Raw genomic sequence first — 20,183 nt, 5'->3', positions numbered from 1 at the left:
CAGTAAAAACGGTGGTGTGAATTAAAGTTAGTCATTCAAAACAAATTGGGTGCACTTCAGGAAAAGTTAAAGCACTTTAATTTCTATTTATTTCAGCTGGAGAGTGAGGCATAAACGCTTGACATTTCTCTCACTGAGATAAATGGAAATTAAAATGCTGAAATTTGCATAGGCTGTGATCATTGTTTCTAGGATCTGGACCCATGTCACTCAATGAAGGAAGAGTTGGGAAGGAAAGTTAAACACTCACTGCTTTCTCCTTCAGTGCTTCCACATGATCAGGCTTTGGCAAAGGTACTGCTTGAGCAGAGATTTCTTCTTTTTGAGATTTCTGAGCTTTAGATATGGTTTCTGGAATAGTCATCACTGAATCCTCTTTTTTTACCTCCTCCTGTTTTATTGTTTCTTTTCGTACCTTGACTTCTAGTTTTGCTTCAGAAAACTGCTCTTCTACCACAGCCATGACTGGTTTATGTTTGGGCTCAGGAAAAGGGTGTGTCTCTTGCGAGGGTAGAGACCTGGTGTCACCTTCCAGGGTTTCTGCCAATTGTGTTTGATCGTTACTTGACTTGGAAGAAGCTGGATCCCTCTGAAGTGTTTCTATCAGTTTTCTCTGCTGAAGTTCCACACCATCCCTTTGAATCTGCTCAGCAGAGGCTGTCTTCACTATTTCCCCCTGAGTTAAAGCTGAGTTTTCCTGCTGAATTTGATCAGCGGATGGAACTTTGGCCAGTTTTGCTTGCTGGAATTTTGGATCGGCTCTTTTAATTGTCTCATCTGAGGGTACTTTTGTCAACTTTTCTTGCTCAAGCTTTGCATCTTCCTTTTGGATTTCCTTCCGGATCTGATCAGCAGATGGTGTTTTGGCCAACTTCGCTTGCTGGATCTTTGGGTCTTCCTTCCGAATCTGATCAGCAGATGGTGTTTTTGCCAACTTCGCTTGCTGGATCTTTGGGTCTTCCTTCCGAATCTGATCAGCAGATGGTGCTTTTGTCAATTTCACTTGTTGGATCTTTGGGTCTTCCTTCCGGATCTGATCAGCAGATGGTGTTTTTGTCAATTTCACTTGCTGGATCTTTGGGTCTTCCTTCCGAATCTGATCAGCAGATGGTGTTTTTGTCAATTTCACTTGTTGGATCTTTGGGTCCTCCTTCCGAATCTGATCAGCAGATGGTGTTTTTGCCAATTTCGCTTGCTGGATCTTTGGGTCTTCCTTCCGGATCTGATCAGCAGATGGTGTTTTTGCCAATTTCACTTGTTGGATCCTTGGGTCTTCCTTCCGGATCTGATCAGCAGATGGTGTTTTTGCCAATTTCGCTTGTTGGATCTTTGGGTCTTCCTTCTGAATTTGCTCAGCTGATACAGTCTTGCCCAATTTTACCTGCTGAAGCTCTGGGTCTTCCTTCTGAATCTTATCAGATATTTTCCCCAGCTCCTTTGGCTCTTCCTTTTGAACGCCTTCTGAGATCTTATCGGCAGATGGCTTTGTGGTTAGTTTTGGCTCTTCTTTGGGAATTTGATCAGCCAATTTTTCCTTCTGAATTTTTGAATCTTCCTTTGAAGTGCTTTGAATAATTTTATCAGTTGATGCCAATTTTTCTTGTTGAACTTTTGAATCTTCCCTTTGTGTACCTTCCTGGATTTTATCAGATGAAATTGCCTTTGCCAATTTGCCTTGTTGAAGTTTTGAATCTTCCTTCTGAATTCCCATTCCTCCTCTTGGCTTTTCCAGCATTTGAGCTGAAGTCTTCTGCTCAACAGGTTTAGCCTGGCTTTGAGGAGCAGTTGCTGGCTTGGGTGATGATTTTGAAAGTACAGGAGGTGTTATTTTGTCCATATCCCCAAGCTGTCCTGATAATGCTCTTTGTGTCTGGCAGTTTAAGCACAGCCATTCTTGGACCTATAATATAAAAATAACGTTACATTAATTAAGGATATTTGCTGTGTTAAAATATCAATATTAAAGCAATATTAAATATTAAACATCACCCTGACTTTACAAACTTTTGGCTGCGACACTAAATATACAATGGGTTGTATCAAACTAAGTCATACTCGATGTATACCTATTGAAATCATTGGTTTAAATTAGTCATGCTTAACTTAAAGTGAACGGATTTAAATGGGCCTAATCCAAGTATGAGTTAAACTGCAGTCCTAACCCCACTTACCTGGGAGTAAGCACCACTGATTTCAACAGAACTTACTTTTGAGTGGACATGATTAGGATTGTATCAGTTGGATAAAACCAATAAATATTGTAAATCATTGGAGATATTGTCCACAGAACCATGGCTACCATTTTAGTAGCATAAATTAGGAGTGTCCAGAGATTAAAGAGTTGTAGTTGATTAACTACCTGTACTGAAATGGACTATATAACTGTAAATATATTCACAAAAAGGCAAACTCTTATACAGAGATCTTTTCAAAGATATTGAAAACAGAGTGAAATAACTTAGGATTTAATAAAGTAAAGCACCACTCCTTGTTAGGGCAGGCAAAAATTATTATTTTCATTCTCCTTACTTGGTTCAAAATGGTTTTAAACAAGGGTACCATTCAATCTCTGTCCTGCTGATTAAAATTTGTTCCCACTGATTAATCAACTACCAGTTCAACATACAGACTTAAGAGAATTCTTTGCTTAACTGACATGACAAAGAATGCATGACATACATCATCTGAAAACACCAACGACTGAGCTGTATAAGGAAATATAGTTCTGAGCAGAAATCTTGTAATAAGCTTTTTTTATTAATTTAATACCTAGAATAAAATCCAACTGCTAACAGATATTCACAAGGCCAAATCTGGCTAAAATAATTAGGGATAAAAGCTCTTTTAAAGAGCACCGGAAAATATAACTCACTGCATGCTGTGTGTTGTTGTACTGTAGATTTAACTCTTACACGCAAAGCACCAAAGTCTGGAATGTAATATTTTTTAATTTCAATTTTTGGACAAAGTTAAAGAGAACAGTAGTGATTACTTTCTAAAAGTTTTCAATGTTTTTGGGATACATTAAGTCAACAGTCTGAGGAATGACCCAGCCAATTTCTACCTTGTAAGATGTGCAACTTATTTCAATGCAAGAATGAGGCACATCTGTTGCTAAAAAGCTAAGAGGATGTTCAAAAGTCAACAGATGTGCATACCTAAATCTCTCCACTGAAATAAGTGGGAGCTAAAAATGCTAAGCTTTGACTTGATTATGCCCTGATTTCTGTGGTAAGTTTCTACCATGTTATAGGAGCATCCATGAATGTTGGGAAGCAAGGAAACCCTTCACAGAATCATAGATAGAATCATAGAATTGTAGAGCTGGGAGGAATTCTGGTGGTCATCTAGCACAGTGCCATGCAACACTGCCCAAAAAAATCTCTCCTCACAGTTTGCAGTCCTGCTAAGCCAAAAATCTGCAGGACATGGAACAACTTAATGCAGTCCTCCTAGGTGATTTCCAGTAGGGACCAGAGAAGGGAATTCCCCCAGTTCCTATAGAATATGCATGCCATAATCATCACAGTCCTCAGAAATGAGCAGTGCTCTGAAGGGATACTGAATAATACTGCCTTTTTAATAGAATCAGAAAATCATAGTGTTGGAAGTCGCCATGATGGTCATCTAGTCTCACTCCCCTGCAATGCAGGAATCTTTCACTCAACATGGGGCTCAAACCCACAATCCTGAGATTAAGGCTGGATCTATATATAAAAACCGATATGGGGGGGGGGGAGCTCCCAAGGCAATCTGCCATTGACTTTGGATTCTGCTCTACAGCGCCATCTGTGTCGCATTTTTATAACACATTTTAACATTACAAATTGACCTGTGTAGCGGAGTCCTAAGAGGCTCACACTCTACCAACATAGCAAAACTAGAGCTTACATACAATAATTAAGTTGTCTCTTTCTTACTGAAAGCTAGTTTTGTGAAGCTACGAAAGGAATGAGAGGAACTGCAGAGTCCCTCTTCAAAGATCGACAGAAAAAGTCCCTCCCCCATTGTTTCCATCTCTTCCTTCCACCTGCAGACTTGAACAAAGGCATTTCTGTAGCAGAATTTATAATCTACTTGGGGTGAAGTGGGGACATGAAGCAAAGCCCAGCAGTTATAATCCCAATCAGCTCAAAATCCACTTTCCTGAGGCAAAATTCACCTGCCCAATAACATGGCGCCTACTCACAACTGTCTCTAAATGAAATCGTACTAGATTTCTTGCACTTGCCCAAACTGCGATTCCAGAAAGCACCAGCTACAAATATAAATGTGTTCTCCCCACCTTTCCAATCAAATTTGCAAAAGGATCCCAACTTCACCATTGGTGCAAGTTGGGGCTGGAAAATAATGTTACCTTTCCCCAGTTAACAGGCTATACAGTGGTACCTCGGGTTACATACGCTTCAGGTTACATACGCTTCAGGTTACAGACCCCGCTAACCCAGAAATAGTGCTTCAGGTTAAGAACTTTGCTTCAGGATGAGAACAGAAATCATGCAGCGGCAGCAGGAGGCCCCATCAGCTAAAGTGGTGCTTCAGGTTAAGAACAGTTTCAGGTTAAGTACGGACCTCCAGAACAAATTAAGTGCTTAACCCGAGGTACCACTGTATATCCCTACTGATAGGCATTGTTTTGCAGGTTAGTCAAGTATAGATAAGAAGTCCTACCTCTTCAGTAATCCCAATAAGCGGAACTCCATTTTATAGCTCTTATTTTTAAACACTACTTTTAAGTAAAGTGCATATGTAAGGTCTGTGCTTATACAGCTCTGCTTAGAGTCTCTGTTGTACAGTTTTCTACAGCGGGTTTTCCAGTGAAGAAACAAATGTAAAATCCTTCTTTCCCAATGTGCACAGGTTTTTAAAAAGTGCCTTGTCAGTGCACGTTAGGTTTTGAGAACTGCGTGCTCATTTGAAGCCTCTAAAGTAAAAGAAAGATTCTATGAACCTTATTATGTCATCAGCCTCTAGGCTGTTGGTTCCCTGTCAGAATGGTTTTCTGTAAAATTGAATTTTGTACCGTGAAGTCATATGCCTCAGCTTTAGCCTTGTCTTCTCCTCAGTTAACCTCATGCCCTGAATGCAAGCTTCTTCCCGGGGCCATCTTTTCAGTTTGCCTGCAACCCATATTTATTAGGGCCCTAGAAATGGCCCCACCCCTGGTAAACACTAATGTTCTCTGCAATAGTATTGTAAGAAATCCAGTAGCCAATTTGATTATTTCAAATCAATATGCCACATTCAGCCCCTCTCATCTTGGCTTCCCTGCCCTCTAGCCTCCTTGATTTCTAGATGTGGGGGAGCAGAAGAAACAATGATGGAAGCAGTAACTTGGAGAGAGAGTGGATGTGACCAACTGGTTTGGCGCTATTTAATTTTGGTATGATCTCCTTATATATTGCAGTTTTTTGGGGGGGAGTTGCTCTATTTCACACTACTTGTCCTTGGTAAATCTCCTCTCGCTAAAACTGCTATTCTTCCAAATTTCACAACCACATCTCTGCAAGCCTGATTTGCATTTTCAAAACAATATGAGAACTGAAGCCCAGCCATCTTTCAGAATTCTCTGAATTTTCAAATGCAATTCTTTTGCCAAGTGTACAAAACATGAATAAAAATGCAAATATTGGTGAAAATAACATACAAAAATGTATTATTTTAGGGGAAATATTGTTGCAAAAAATTGTATAAAAGGAGAAATTTGCAGTATAATGCTGATGAATTTTCATGAGGACTTTTTTTAACAAAACAAAGAAATCACAAATTGATGTGGAGATATGGAGAACTGAATTTAAGATTTGAATAATGAGAAACAGAGAAACCCAACCGACAGATTTGACAGTCTCTATTTGATGTGGGTGGCGCTGTAGGTTAAACCACAGAGCCTAGGGCTTGCCGATCAGAAGCAGTTCGAATCCCTGTGACGGGGTGAGCTCCCGTTGCTCGGTCCCAGCTCCTGCCAACCTAGCAGTTCAAAAGCACATCAAGGTGCAAGTAGATAAATAGGTACTGCTCCGGCTGGAAGGTAAACGGCGTTTCCGTGCGCTGCTCTTGTTCGCCAGAAGCATCTTAGTCATGCATCTCTTTCTTAGATCTTTATAAAGGGCAACAATACCTGAGGCAGAGCTGGCTCTGCCGTTAGGCAGATTGAGGCAGAAGCCCCCAAGATGGCAGCTTGAGGCTGCCTTGACCTGCCCTGCTCTGCCTCCACTGCTGGTGCAGACGTGATGCTGGTATGAGTGCCAATTTCAGCTGAAATTGCATGAGATTTTGTGCAATTTCAGTGAGATCTCCTCTGAAATTGGCGCTGATGTCAGTGTCACTTCCCCCCCCCCCAGTGGCGGAGGCAGCACGGCGAGCGGAGAAGTGGTGCCAGTGGCAGACCTGACCTGAGATCCTCTATTTCACTTCATTTTGTGGCGTGTTCCCGTAATTCCCATCTAAGAATGCTGAAGGCATAGTTTGAAAACGGTGGATAGCGAAACCTTTCAAAAACATGATGAGGTAGGTAAGTGTTTAAAAAATACACTTGCAGAACATGATCTCTTTTGCATTATTATTATTATTATTATTATTATTATTATTATTATTATTATTATTGCATTCATTATTAATAATATTAATTGTGCGTAATGGAAATTGAAAAATATAATATTAATATCAGTATTAAATATAATCAAAATTATATGTAACCAGGAGTACTTCTTGCAATGGACCTGTGTCCATTGCAAGTGGCCTGGTTTCATACAATGCGATATAATAAAGTTTGGTTTGTCATGGCCGTGTAAAGGTGGCTGCAGCCGCCCTTGGGTTGGTCTGGTTGCTATGAGTCTGCCTCTCAATCCAAAGCCCTTCCTAAATGGGCTGACTGGGAAGCCAGTGATGGTGAAGCTGAAGTGGGGGATGGAATATAAAGCTACCTGGAAACGATGCCTTATGAGGAACGGCTAAGGGAGCTGGGCATGTTTAGCCTGGAGAAGAGGAGGTTAAGGGGTGATATGATAGCCATGTTCAAATATATAAAAGGATGTCACGTAGAGGAGGGAGAAAGGTTGTTTTCTGCTGCTCCAGAGAAGCGGACACGGAGCAATGGATCCAAACTACAAGAAAGAAGATTCCACCTAAACATTAGGAAGAACTTCCTGACAGTAAGAGCTGTTTGACAGTGGAATTTGCTGCCAAGGAGTGTGGTGGAGTCTCCTACTTTGGAGGTCTTTAAGCAGAGGCTTGACAACCATATGTCAGGAGTGCTCTGATGGTGTTTCCTGCTTGGCAGGGGGTTGGACTCGATGGCCCTTGTGGTCTCTTCAAACTCTATGATTCTAAAGGTGTGGATATCTCTCTGTGAGGCTCTCGTATTTTCTTTTCTCCTCCCTGGTCCTGCTTATTGCTGCCTGTGTTGAGCTAAGCAAAGGTTGGCCTTAGACTTGCGGCTAAGCGTCATCCTTACTAACTATGAGTGGTAGCCTAAGTTGGTTCTTGGCTACTGACCATGGTTAGCAAGGAGGTAGCTTAACCACAAATGAGTCCCAGTTTGGACGGCACGCTCAGCCAAACCTTGTGCTTGGCAGAGCAGTTGAAAAGAGCCCAGACATTTGCACAGCCACAGGAAGCCAGTTTGGCTTACTGTGTCACGTGAACCAGGCTGGTGATTTTTTTAAAGTCAAAGTTGTGATTCGCATGATTCAGCAAAAGATTAAGATTTTAAGCGCCAAATATTGTGAGAGATACAGCTGAAGGTGTTCTCTGCTATTGGCTCATGTTGGAAATAGGTCAAGATCTGACTTCATGTTAGCAACAGTTCATTGTGATAGTACTATCCATCGTGAAAACCAGGAATTCGCATTTCAGATTTCCCATGCTTCACGTTCTCTAAATTAAAGATCTGTCTTTTGTATTCACAGTCTTAACATGTCTTTTCTATGAAAACAATTGATTATAAGTAGTGAAAAGGATGTTGCATGTTACCAGAGCAGAAAAAAAATAATCTCAGTAATCATATTTGGTGTGCAGCTGATAGCAACATGGTCACATGGCCTGTTGTTGCTATGGCACTATACCTTTCCCAGGTTCTTTTAAGCAGGCTCCCAATTAGCTGACTGAAAGAATCTGCATTTACTTACATTCATAACAAATGAACATGCCAGGCAAGCTTAATTAAATGGCAGTATATGACCTCCCATTCATATTGTTATTGTCTTGAATTGATAGTCACCATTGTGTCTAACTGTCTCATTTTAACCATACAGCAATGAGGAAACACTGGGTTGCATTCATTTGGAAACTAATCCAATGATTTTCAATTACCATTTATACCAACTTTGAACAATCATGCATTATTCTAATCTAAATCTTTCAACTAGCCTTTTGCTCTCTCGCACACGTCATCATATGGCTTTCATCAGTACTGCAAATGCTCTCCACTCTCATTTAACCCACCTCTGATCTTCCACAATCCTTCGAAATACTCTTGTCTCAGTACTACTGTACCTTTTCCAGTAGGCACATTAAAACAAATTCACAGAGGTGAGGGGCTGTGGAAGGTTGATTAAAGCAGCTGGAGACTACAGGAAGCATTAGGGAGACCTGATCCTTGAATACTGCAGCTCCAGCCTCTGGAAACTGTCTGAAGTGCAAAATGCAGAAGATAATAAAATGAATCTGTTCCTGCAGGCCACGTCCAGAAGGGATATCATTCATCAGTTCTACCAGCCCCTTGTATACCTGACCTCCAAGAAGTCCTGGAGCCGGAATCCAGAGTAGGCAGAAGGTCCACAGTAGATACAAGGAGTGCTTCCAGACAGGTGTTTATTGTGGGATCGGTGCTCTTCATGCATGTACATTTTTCACAATGTCTACACAATGTCATTGGTCACAAAATGCAAAGTTGCGATTCCTAATACAATTTCTTTTCAAAAACTAAGGTAATTCACTGATGAAAAATCCAGCTGGTTTAAGTCTTTCTTACATTGGGTTAAGCGCTGCACAGCCAGCAGATGCCGAAATACATGTCCCATAGGCTCCCTACTCCTGCTGTAGGATCATCACCAAACTTAATGTCAGCTTGTCGAGTTTCACCAAAATCTTTTGCATGAAATTGGTATCTAATGCAGCAGAATTCAGAAAAAAGGTGGACTTTTCACATTATTAATGCAAAACTCAAAGTGAGCCAATTATTCTAATGACTTGCTGGGGTGAGGCAATTTCATATAACCAAAGAATAAAATAACAAGTATAAAAGAGAAGCTAGATTTGACCTTGGGTTTTATTTTTTCATCCATCACTAAAATGGTGTTGTTAGCTCCTAGGTGTCAACAAAATGCACAGCATTTAAAATCAACGGATAATGAGTTTGCTGAAAGAAATTAGAATTAAAAAGGAAAGGAAAGGAAAGGAAAGAAAAGGAAAGGAAAGGAAACAAAGGAAGAAAGACTCCTTTACCTCTGTGCTGCAATAAGCAATTTGTTTTATATAACTTGTCAACAGTAACTATAGTAACAAAATAATTTAAGAAAGTACACATCTGCAGCATAGCCTAATTTGCTGTTAAAGCTTTCTCTTGGAAAGATGAAACCTCTCATAAGTTTCATTGGGTTTTTTTGGGGGGGGATATAGGCAAGCAATTTCAAAAAGCAACCAGTTAATCCTACCAGTGGCATTTATGTGATACCCTAGAAGCATGCAGAGCTGTTTCTGAGCTTCTGGATGGGAGCTACATGGGCAGGGATGCCATCTGCATGAACTAGTGCCTCCATGTTCAAATATATAAAAGGATGTCACATAGAGGAGGGAGAAAAGTTGTTTTCTGCTGCTCCAGAGAAGCGGACACCGAGCAATGGATCCAAACTACAAGAAAGAAGATTCCACCTAAACATTAGGAAGAACTTCCTGACAGTAAGAGCTGTTCGACAGTGGAATTTGCTGCCAAGGAGTGTGGTGGAGTCTCCTACTTTGGAGGTCTTTAAGCAGAGGCTTGACAACCATATGTCAGGAGTGCTCTGATGGTGTTTCCTGCTTGGCAGGGGGTTGGACTCGATGGCCCTTGTGGTCTCTTCCAACTCTATGATTCTGTGATTCTGTGATTCTATGTGTGGGCTGTGCATGCAGTAGTAACAATTTCAACAATCATGGCAGCTTGGAAAAAAATACACTGTTGAGGGGAGAATGGGCTACCCCAATTTGTGAGATCCATGAGCCCTGTTGAGATATGTGGCGATGCTGCTTGATAGAAATGTGAGCTCTTCAGAACTTCCATTTGCTCCCATTGCGTACACGGGGCTTCCAGGAAGTGGGGCCCAGTTCTAAGCAATCTTGATTGAGTAAGAATGTGCATCTCTGCCCACGGAGCCAGGGAAACCATATGTTGTAAGATAAATTTAACAGTCTCCTCTACAAGATGTCACTTAAGATTGCCTGAGATGATTCCAAAGCATTCTAGCCCTGCTCCAGCACACACACACATGCACACACACACATACAGATGGAGCTTTTCGCACTAGCAAGGCTGCTGTGTCTTGGAAAGCTCATTACTGAATATAGGACTACCTCTACTTTTTCTGGCCTGGAAGTGAATGGGCTGGACTTGTTTGCACAAAGCTTTCTGCACCTTATGATTACGAATCAATTTCTGTACACTTAATGCCAAAATAGGCTTCTAAGTGGTTCACAGCATATGAAAACCAATTACACAACACTGTTAAAAAAATATACCATAATTATACAATGACACCATAATTATAGAACACAATAAAGCAATTCCATTAAAATATTAAATATAAACATCCATAATTAAAATATGCAACAAAACAATCCCATTAAAACACAGCAGTAAAAACAGGAAACCAGGGTGAAGACACCTGCATAAATATTTACGGGAGTCTTCTGAAGAGTTTTCCCCATTTTGGGATGACAACTGCCCTGTGGCCAGGATTAGGTGGGGTTTTTGTCTGTCTTCTGCAGCCTCTTCAGACTGGTTGGCAGAGCAAGGAGAGTCCCCTCAACCCCAACGAAGAGCTCAGCCTCTGTCCACAACCCCACTCACAGCTATTATGACCAGAGAAGTACCCCTGCTCCGATGCCTGCTCCCTTCTAGATGGGACATACCTCTCTGCAAAATTCTGAAAATGATGACATTTGTGAAATGCTTTTTAAAAAAAATCTTGCCACATTCTGGTGTTGATGTTGGGCTTTAGGGCAGCCTGCCATGAATAAAATGACATAAGTAATACATCTTTCATTTGCGTGTTGAGTCCCACAATGCCACCCCCAAAAACAATTCACACTGCACACTTCAATTTTTGTTTAAGTTTTTGGCATAATTTTGGCCACAACTTTATTCAAATACAAAAAATGTGAGTGGTTGCTTAGGCATTGGTTATGACTATCTGTCCATGCCCTCAGGGACAGAGCTGGCATTCCGGACACCAACGGAAGCCAGTGTGGGGAAACAAGTATTGGGTGAGAGATGAAGCTGGGACACAGACCCACACCTCTCACCCTCATGTTCCTGTGGGGCTTGCACGGCCCAAGTCCGGCTCCACGGACAAGGACGAAGCGAATGGCAAGCCCCTGGATTCCTTTAACGGAATTCCCTTTCCGCATCATTTGGAGGGATAGGCACTTACCCCTCCAAGCACCAATTTAACTAATGCCTAACCACAACCTTACAAGTTGTGACGATTTGCTACGCAGTAGGCAAAAACCAAATGGCACCAGCCAATCAGCCAGATGGCAAAATTCCTACCAGGCCCCCGCACCAAGGCGGACGACTCCATGACAGGCATAGCAAGGTCAAGCGAGCAAAACAAAAAACCACCCTATTAAAGGGAGGGAGGGCGGGTGATCAAGTGCAAAATGGCCAAGAGGACGTCCCATCGTCTGGCCTCTGTATTTAAAGCCTCTGACCCCTCCTCCGAATTGGCAACAATCAAAATTCCCCAGCAACCCAATTAACCTCTTAAAGGCTAGGGTTCCACCAAATTTGCCTAGTCATGACAGGGTGGCCAGTTCCCCCAACCGCAACACGTGCTCTCTGTTAGGGAGAACACGCTTTACTGCAAAGTTCCCTGAATGTTTTTTTTTTTTTAAGAATGGCATGATACAAATGAGGAGGTTAACCTTACTAAACTAAATTTGAATATTATTGATCATTTATTGTCACCAGATGGCGGAAATGTATATCAAATGGTACTTAGGGATGAGTGAGTCATTGCATGAGCACTTCACCCCCCCACTTTTGGTTGTAAAGCCTAGAAAATGTGTCTCCTTCCTTACATTTCCACTCCATCACATAATTATGTATCCAGGCAGTAGCTTTCTTCATCTGTATGCTTGCTGTTGTTTCTGACCCTTTGTTTCCACCTCTAGTATACTCAGAAAACACTTTCTGTAGCCCACAGCTTCTCCATGCAAAGAAAAGCTCTTTTGTTAGCTTTTCCCCAACCTCTCAGAATCCTGATTATTATTCACTGCCTCCCACCTGAGGCCAAAGTTGCCCAGGTGGAAAAGACCATGTGATATGAAGGAAGCTAATAACCTCAGTTTAGTCCTCTTAGTAATCCTCCCAAGTGTTTGTTCCTGAAGCTGATGGCCTATTGATCAGCACCCAAACTTAAGATTTAGCTGAACGAAGTGTGATTGAATAGTGTCAGTTACTACTAGGGCATAGCACATTGTTACACATCGCCCCAGTCTCTGAGCAGTGCAAGATTCTAAGGGTTCCAGGAACAGGGTTTGTGTTTCCATTTGGGAAAATGAGACACAGTGGAGATTGCTGGATCTTTATGGTATATGGTTTATTTACACACACACACACATATATACAAACTGAGCCTACGATGGAGGGGTTCACAGCATTAGCAACCCAAGAGGTTCCAGATCCGTCCTTGCTCTGCAGTTTGCCTTCCTAGGTCATATAACACCCAGCTTACTCTCACCACACTAATATAAGTGCTGGCTTTTTCTAATCCAGGGAAAGACCCCATTCCTTTCATCCTCTGTTGTGTAAATGACCCATTACCCCAGGCTTAATACCACAAAGGAAATTAGTCTGACTCATTTAACACTTGTCTCATGTTGATTCCCTAGGATTGTCATTGTCTAATACGCACCTTAGTAAGTTTGCCTGGCTAAGTTACACACATGTTAATTCCAAGGAATTAAAAGCATCTAACACACAGCCCAAATACACACATGGGTCTAGCTATCGCCTCACATCACTTCTGATGCCCCAAGCCGTAATTAAATTCTAGAACCAATTCTAGAACCTACGAACCTATAACAGTATAATGAAAAAGAAATAAGTCAACCTATTGCTTTCCCCTCCCTCTGAGCTTTCCCATGGCATCTCTTTCACCTGGTCTGACAAATCTGTTTAGGAGAAGGTAGAGAGAGGAGCAAAACATCTGAAACAAGATCACTACTAAGTTGCATCAAATCAGTACATATCGATCTGTTTTCTGTGTGTGTGTGTGCGCGCGTGCGTGTGCGCGCATGCATGGATGTATGTGTGTGTGTAACATTTTTTAGTAACATTTTTTAAATGTAACATGGAAAAATTGGGAGACATTATGGTAACCTTCAGTATAGAAATTGCTCCTGCAAATAACTTCACTAGAGCTATTTACAAACACAAACTCTCCCTTTAAGAAAATATAGTAGTACCTTGGTTTGCAAACAGTCTGGTTTGGATATGTTTTGGATTACAAACACGTCAAACCGGAAGTGCATGTCCCGGTTTGCAACTTTTTTTGGATTACAACCCTTTTTTTTTTGGATTACAAAAAAATAATAATTGGAGGCCCTCTTGGCAAAAGCGCGCCTTGGGTTACAACCTGTTTTGGTTTACAAATGGACCTCCAGAACGGATTATCCTTGTAAACCTAGGTACCACTGTACACGATTCTCCTTAGTCTATGCGCTCAATAGCTATTTTGACTGCTTTGTCCTATTATATTATTCTTGCCTAAAATGCATTATATAAATTACATTTTCAGATGCACTTTCCTGGGAAAGATGAATTATCAAATTACATTATATAAAGGCAGGCATGGCCATGATGAAACATGAGAGCTTGGATGATTGATGCTGCAGGAAGTTCAGCGTACCATATATTAAATGATGCAGACCTAGAGAACCTGGAAGATGGAATCCGAGAACAATGGTAACATTTTGGAGCTCAGAAAAATAGTTCAACACACCCTTTTTACCTAGAGCTGAAGCTTCCTAGATGTGCATAAGTTCCATGAGTTCAAAGAATGGCCTAAAGGCACAGGAAGACAATCCCACCTCTGAATTTAATAATACCAAGAACAGTATTTGGAAGGAAGACTGCTCTAAACACATCTGTACTTGACTCTGAACTCCTGGGAGGTAGTACAACAATTCAGGAAAGGGATATGTTATAGGACTTCTAGAACTGTCCTGTAAATCTGCTCCCGAGTAGCCCAGTTACAAGATCTGGATTTATCTGGGTTCTGAACATCCCGGCTAGGTCTAAATAGGGGAAACACATCACTAGAAACTCTGAATTCAAGTGGTGTGTAGTAAGATTTTAAGAATGAATGTACCATTTAAAAATTTGCATAGTGGTTGCATAACTGAGCTAATAATTTTGAATATAAGTGATACTGATCACAAGCGGTTGTTGGTTAAATGATATGAATTACCCTGGACATGCTCTTGCATTCTCCTAAATCCTGAAGCCAAAACATGCTAAATAATCCTGTGTTCACTTTGCTCTCTCCTGTACAAGATTCAATTTTTTAAAAAATAGGGTTCATGAGGTATTTTTTTTTAATGTTGCGAGTGTGTGTCTTAATTACAGTGCTGATGTATAGTGCCTTTCCCTTCCGTCACTGTCTTCATGTACCACGCCATGCAATTTTTGCAATAGTTTTTGCAGTTTCACAAGAAATTGCCATCTTTGACCTGGTTTGCACAAATGAACTTGATTGAGCCTCAGGCTGCAATGCTCTCCTGCCCCCTCAGATCCTTCTTCACCGTATCCTAAGTAATGGAACTAAATGGACAGACTCAGGATCTAGAAGGGGAACAGGAAGTGTTAGGACAGGAAATCTGAACACTCTCCCTCATGGCAGCTTAGTAAGAGCATACTTTGTGGGCACACCAAGAACAGAATATAGACCTTACCTCTGAGCAGACTGGTGGGAGTACCCCTAGAACTGAACCTAGACTAACTTACCTCTAGTCTAAAGTCTACAAGTACCATATCTTTTTGCCCTATAGGGAGCACCGGCCCATAGGGCGCACCTAGTTGGGGGGGGGAAATAAAGGGGAAAAATTATTTTTCCCCCCCAGGCGCGGGGCTGGGGAAGCCCCCAGAACAGGCTGCTATCTGCAAGCCTTGGGAACCCGGCGGGAACTCCTGCCAGGCTCCCCAGGCTTGCGGATATCTGCCCGAAGCCCGGGGCGCGCTCCGCTGCGCTCCCCGGGTTTCGGGCTGCAGGCTGCTGTCCGCAAGCCTTGGGAGCCCGGTGGGAAGTCGCGCCGGGCTCCCAAGGCTTGCGGATGGCTTCCTGAAGCCTGCATTTGCCCCATAGGACGCACACACATTTCCTCTTCATTTTTGGAGGGGAGAAAGTGCGTCCTATAGGGCGAAAAATACGGTACTTTATGCTAATAAAACATCCATTGTAAGCCTGAGATTGGAAGCCAGAGTAGAACCTCCAGGTTTGATCCTGGCTTGTTTCAACGGAACATAATTTACACCGCCCACAGTTCCTGGTTCGGATGTAACAATCTGTGGTGAGTTTAAACTACAACATGGATGCTTCCAGTGTTCTCTTCTGATCCATACTGGGAATGGGAGGCTGAAGCAGAACACGAAACCATCGCTTGGCATCACACCCAAACCGGGCCCATTATCACTTAAGCATGTAATACGAAAAGTCACATGGAAGGTACAACTCCTGAACTAGGCTTTGTCAACTGACTTGCCATTTAAATAGATCTTTATGCTGCTGCAAGATTAAAGTGGTTTATTTTGATGAATAAATCTTATCAAAGTACTATATCTTTAAGTTCTGGAATGAAGCAGCACTTGCAAATCGGCATTCAGCCGCAACTCATTTCCCTCCCTGTTTAGGAAGCTTTCGTTGGCAGTGTAACACTAATGAATTTCATCCAATAATGCAGCACATGGCACCAGTGTGGCTCTAACTTTTGAGGGGAGAGACTTCGTAGTAGTTGTCTTCTATAGCTGTCCGCTGCAGCCCACACTGCCTTTGTGATTCAGTGAGATGGTCTGATTAACTTGCAAGCAGGAATAGTGCCATCAGAACAGATGGGCTTTAGTGGAGGAAGCAAAAGGCCATGTGTACTATCATCTAGGGTGTTTGCTCAGAATTCAGGAACATAGCCAGGAATGATCTGCATTGTGCAGGCCATCCAGAAATACATGCACCCCTGTGGCCAAGAGGAGATGTCACAGTTAATTTTAGTTTTTGCTGTGATTAACACTTAAAGTCACAAAGATAAACTCCATTTTGACTGCAGGTGTGACCAATCTGTAAGATGTTCTTTTTGAAGATTCAGTTACTAAAAAGGTAAAGGTAAAGGGACCCCTGACTGTGAAGTCCAGTTGTGAACGACTCTGGGGTTGCGGCACGCATCTCGCTTTACTGGCCAGGGGAGCCGGCTTTTGTCCGCAAACAGTTTTTCCGGGTCATGTGGCCAGCATGACTAAGCCGCTTCTGGAGAAACCAGAGCAGCGCACAGAAATGCCATTTACCTTCCCACTGGCGTGGTACCTATTGCACTTTGACATAGAAATCTTATCAAAGTACTTGCAAATTACAGCACTTGCAAATCCACTTGCACTTTGATGTGCTTTCGAATTGCTAGGTTGGTAGGAGCTGGGACCAAACAATGGGAGCTCACCACGTCGCGGGGATTCGATCTGCCGACCTTCTGATCAGCAAGCCCTAGGCTCGGTGCTTTAGACCACAGCGCCCCAAAAATATTGCTATGACATGAGAGGTTTGATCTATGTTGCATTTAATTCTACATGGATCTTCAGAAACACATCTTAGTACATCTTAAGAGTTTATTTTTTCATCTTCACTTCTCTCATGACTAGAGATGGAAGATAAATTCAAATAAGTTTGCATTTAAAAGCAGACTTAGCTGATTCAAACTCTTTGAAGCAATATGTGAACAGAAACACAACCAATCCTTTGAAATTTGCGCTTCTCTGAGTTTTAAAATGCAATTCTCCACCCAAGTAATTTGTACAAAAAGTACATAAACTAGGGTAAAGTCCATATAATTGCATAGAATAGTAAATATAACATGCAAAAATTCATCACATTAGAGAAATCTGCATACAAAAAGGCAGTGCTCATTTCCCTATTCATATTGAAATACTGCCCCTCAATGAGGACAAACTTAGATTTACAAAATGTTTAGGGGTGTGCGTGCCCCTGTGTCCCCCCAGAAAAAAGCACTGCAAAAAAAGAGGCCCAATGCTGGTGAATTTTCATGAGGACATTTTTTTTTTGGGGGGGGAAATCATAAATTTATGTGGAAATGTGGGGAGCTCAACTTTGTTGTTTAGTCGTTTAGTCGTGTCCGACTCTTCGTGACCCCATGGACCAGAGCACGCCAGGCACTTCTGTCCTCCACTGCCTCCCGCAGTTTGATCAAACTCATGCTAGTAGCTTCAAGAACACCATCCAACCATCTCATTCTCTGTCGTCCCCTTCTCCTTGTGCCCTCCATCTTTCCCAACATCAGGGTCTTTTCCAGGGAGTCCTCTCTTCTCATGAGGTGGCCAAAGTATTGGAGCCTCAGCTTCACGATCTGTCCTTCCAGTGAGCACTCAGGGCTGATTTCCTTCAGAATGGAGAGGTTTGATCTTCTTGCAGTCCATGGGACTCTCAAGAGTCTCCTCCAGCACCATAATTCAAAAGCATCAATTCTTCGGCGATCAGCCTTCTTTATGGTCCAGCTCTCACTTCCATACATCACTACTGGGAAAACCATGGCTTTTACTATACGGACCTTTGTTGGCAAGGTGATGTCTCTGCTTTTTAAGATGTTGTCTAGGTTTGCCATCGCCTTTCTCCCAAGGAGCAGGCGTCTTTTAATTTCGTGACTGCTGTCACCATCTGCAGTGATCATGGAGCCCAAGAAAGTAAAATCTCTCACTGCCTCCATTTCTTCCCCATCTATTTGCCAGGAGGTGATGGGCCCAGTGGCCATGATCTTCGTTTTTTTGATGTTGAGCTTCAGACCATATTTTGCGCTCTCCTCTTTCACCCTCATTAAAAGGTTCTTTAATTCCTCTTCACTTTCTGCCATCAAGGTTGTGTCATCTGCATATCTGAGGTTGTTGATATTTCTTCCGGCAATCTTAATTCCGGCTTGGGATTCATCCAGCCCAGCCTTTCGCATGATGAATTCTGCATATAAGTTAAATAAGCAGGGAGACAATATACAGCCTTGCCGTACTCCTTTCCCAATTTGGAACCAATCAGTTGTTCCATATCCAGTTCTAACTGTAGCTTCTTGTCCCACATAGAGATTTCGCAGGAGACAGATGAGGTGATCAGGCACTCCCATTTCTTTAAGAACTTGCCATAGTTTGCTGTGGTCAACACAGTCAAAGGCTTTTGCATAGTCAATGAAGCAGAAGTAGATGTCTTTCTGGAACTCTCTGGCTTTCTCCATAATCCAGCGCATGTTTGCAATTTGGTCTCTGGTTCCTCTGCCTCTTCTAAATCCAGCTTGCACTTCTGGGAGTTCTCGGTCCACATACTGCTTGAGCCTTCCTTGTAGAATTTTAAGCATAACCTTGCTAGCATGTGAAATGAGTGAAATTGTGCGGTAGTTGGAGCATTCTTTGGCATTGCCTTTCTTTGGGATTGGAATGTAGACTGATCTTCTCCAATCCTCTGGCCACTGCTGAGTTTTCCAAACTTGCTGGCATATTGAGTGTAGCACCTTAACAGCATCATCTTTTAAAATTTTAAACAGTTCAGCTGGAATACCATCACTTCCACTGGCCTTGTTATTTGCAGTGCTTTCTAAGGCCCATTTGACTTCACTCTCCAGGATGTCTGGCTCAAGGTCAGCAACCACACTACCTGGGGTGTACGAGACATCCATATCTTTCTGGTATAATTCCTCTGTGTATTCTTGCCACCTCTTCTTGATGTCTTCTGCTTCAGTTAGATCTTTACCACTTTTGTCCTTTATTATGGTAATTTTTGTACGAAATGTTCCTTTCATATTTCCGATTTTCTTGAACAGATCTCTGGTTCTTCCCATTCTGTTGCTTTCCTCTATTTCTTTGCATTGCTCGTTTAAGAAGGCCTTCTTGTCTCTCCTTGCTGTTCTTTGGAAATCTGCATTCAATTTCCTGTATCTTTCACTATCTCCCTCGCATTTTGCTTGCCTTCTCTCCTCCGCTATTTGTAAGGCCTCGTTGGACAGCCACTTTGCTTTCTTGCATTTCTTTTTCATTGGGATGGTTTTAGTTGCTGCCTCCTGTATAATGTTGCGAGCCTCCATCCATAGTTCTTCAGGCACTCTGTCCAGCAAATCTAAATCCTTAAACCTGTTCCTCGCTTCCACTGTGTATTCATAAGGGATTTGGTTTAGATTGTATCTTACCTGTCCAGTGGTTTTTCCTACTTTCTTCAGTTTAAGCTTCAATTTTGCTATAAGGAGCTGATGATCTGAGCCACAGTCAGCTCCAGGTCTTGTTTTTGCTGACTGTATAGAGCTTCTCCATCTTTGGCTGCAGAGAATATAATCAATCTGATTTCGATGTTGCCCATCTGGGGATGTCCATGTGTAGAGTCGTCTCTTGTGTTGTTGAAAAAGCGTGTTTGTGATGACCAGCTTGTTCTCTTGACAGAACTCTATTAGCCTTTGCCCTGCTTCGTTTTGATCTCCAAGGCCAAACTTGCCAGTTGTTCCTTTTATCTCTTGATTCCCTACTTTAGCATTCCAATCCCCTATAATGAGCAGAACATCCTTCTTTGGTGTCACTTCGATAAGGTTTTGTAAGTCTTCATAGAACTGGTCAATTTCAGTTTCTTCAGCACCAGTAGTTGGTGCATAAACTTGGATTACTGTGATGTTAAAAGGTCTGCCTTGGATTCGTATCGAGATCATTCTATCATTTTTGAGACTGCATCCCAGTACAGCTTTCG

The 20,183-nt window shown here is 42.1% G+C and overlaps 1 protein-coding gene across 6 annotated transcripts in view; it reads right to left on the bottom strand.

Moving 5' to 3' along the window:
- Window positions 1–20,183, bottom strand: part of PCLO (piccolo presynaptic cytomatrix protein) — a gene marked incomplete at its 5' end in the record, with an annotated part of 250,781 nt that overhangs the window by 118,136 nt on the left and 112,462 nt on the right. For all 6 annotated transcript variants that reach the window (XR_014219941.1, XM_082222991.1, XM_082222992.1 and 3 more), the window contains one exon: window positions 251–1,900. Coding sequence is in view for 5 of the 6 variants with exons in the window: in XM_082222991.1 (XP_082079117.1) it covers window positions 251–1,900 (1,650 nt within the window). The remainder of the gene's footprint in view (window positions 1–250; window positions 1,901–20,183) is intronic.

The sequence above is a fragment of the Podarcis vaucheri genome (assembly GCF_965113315.1).
Source record: "Podarcis vaucheri genome assembly, chromosome: 5".
In the NCBI taxonomy this organism is placed as follows: Eukaryota; Metazoa; Chordata; class Lepidosauria; order Squamata; family Lacertidae; genus Podarcis; species Podarcis vaucheri.
Note: the sequence above shows the minus strand (reverse complement) of the source record. Positions and strands in the feature narration are given on the sequence as shown.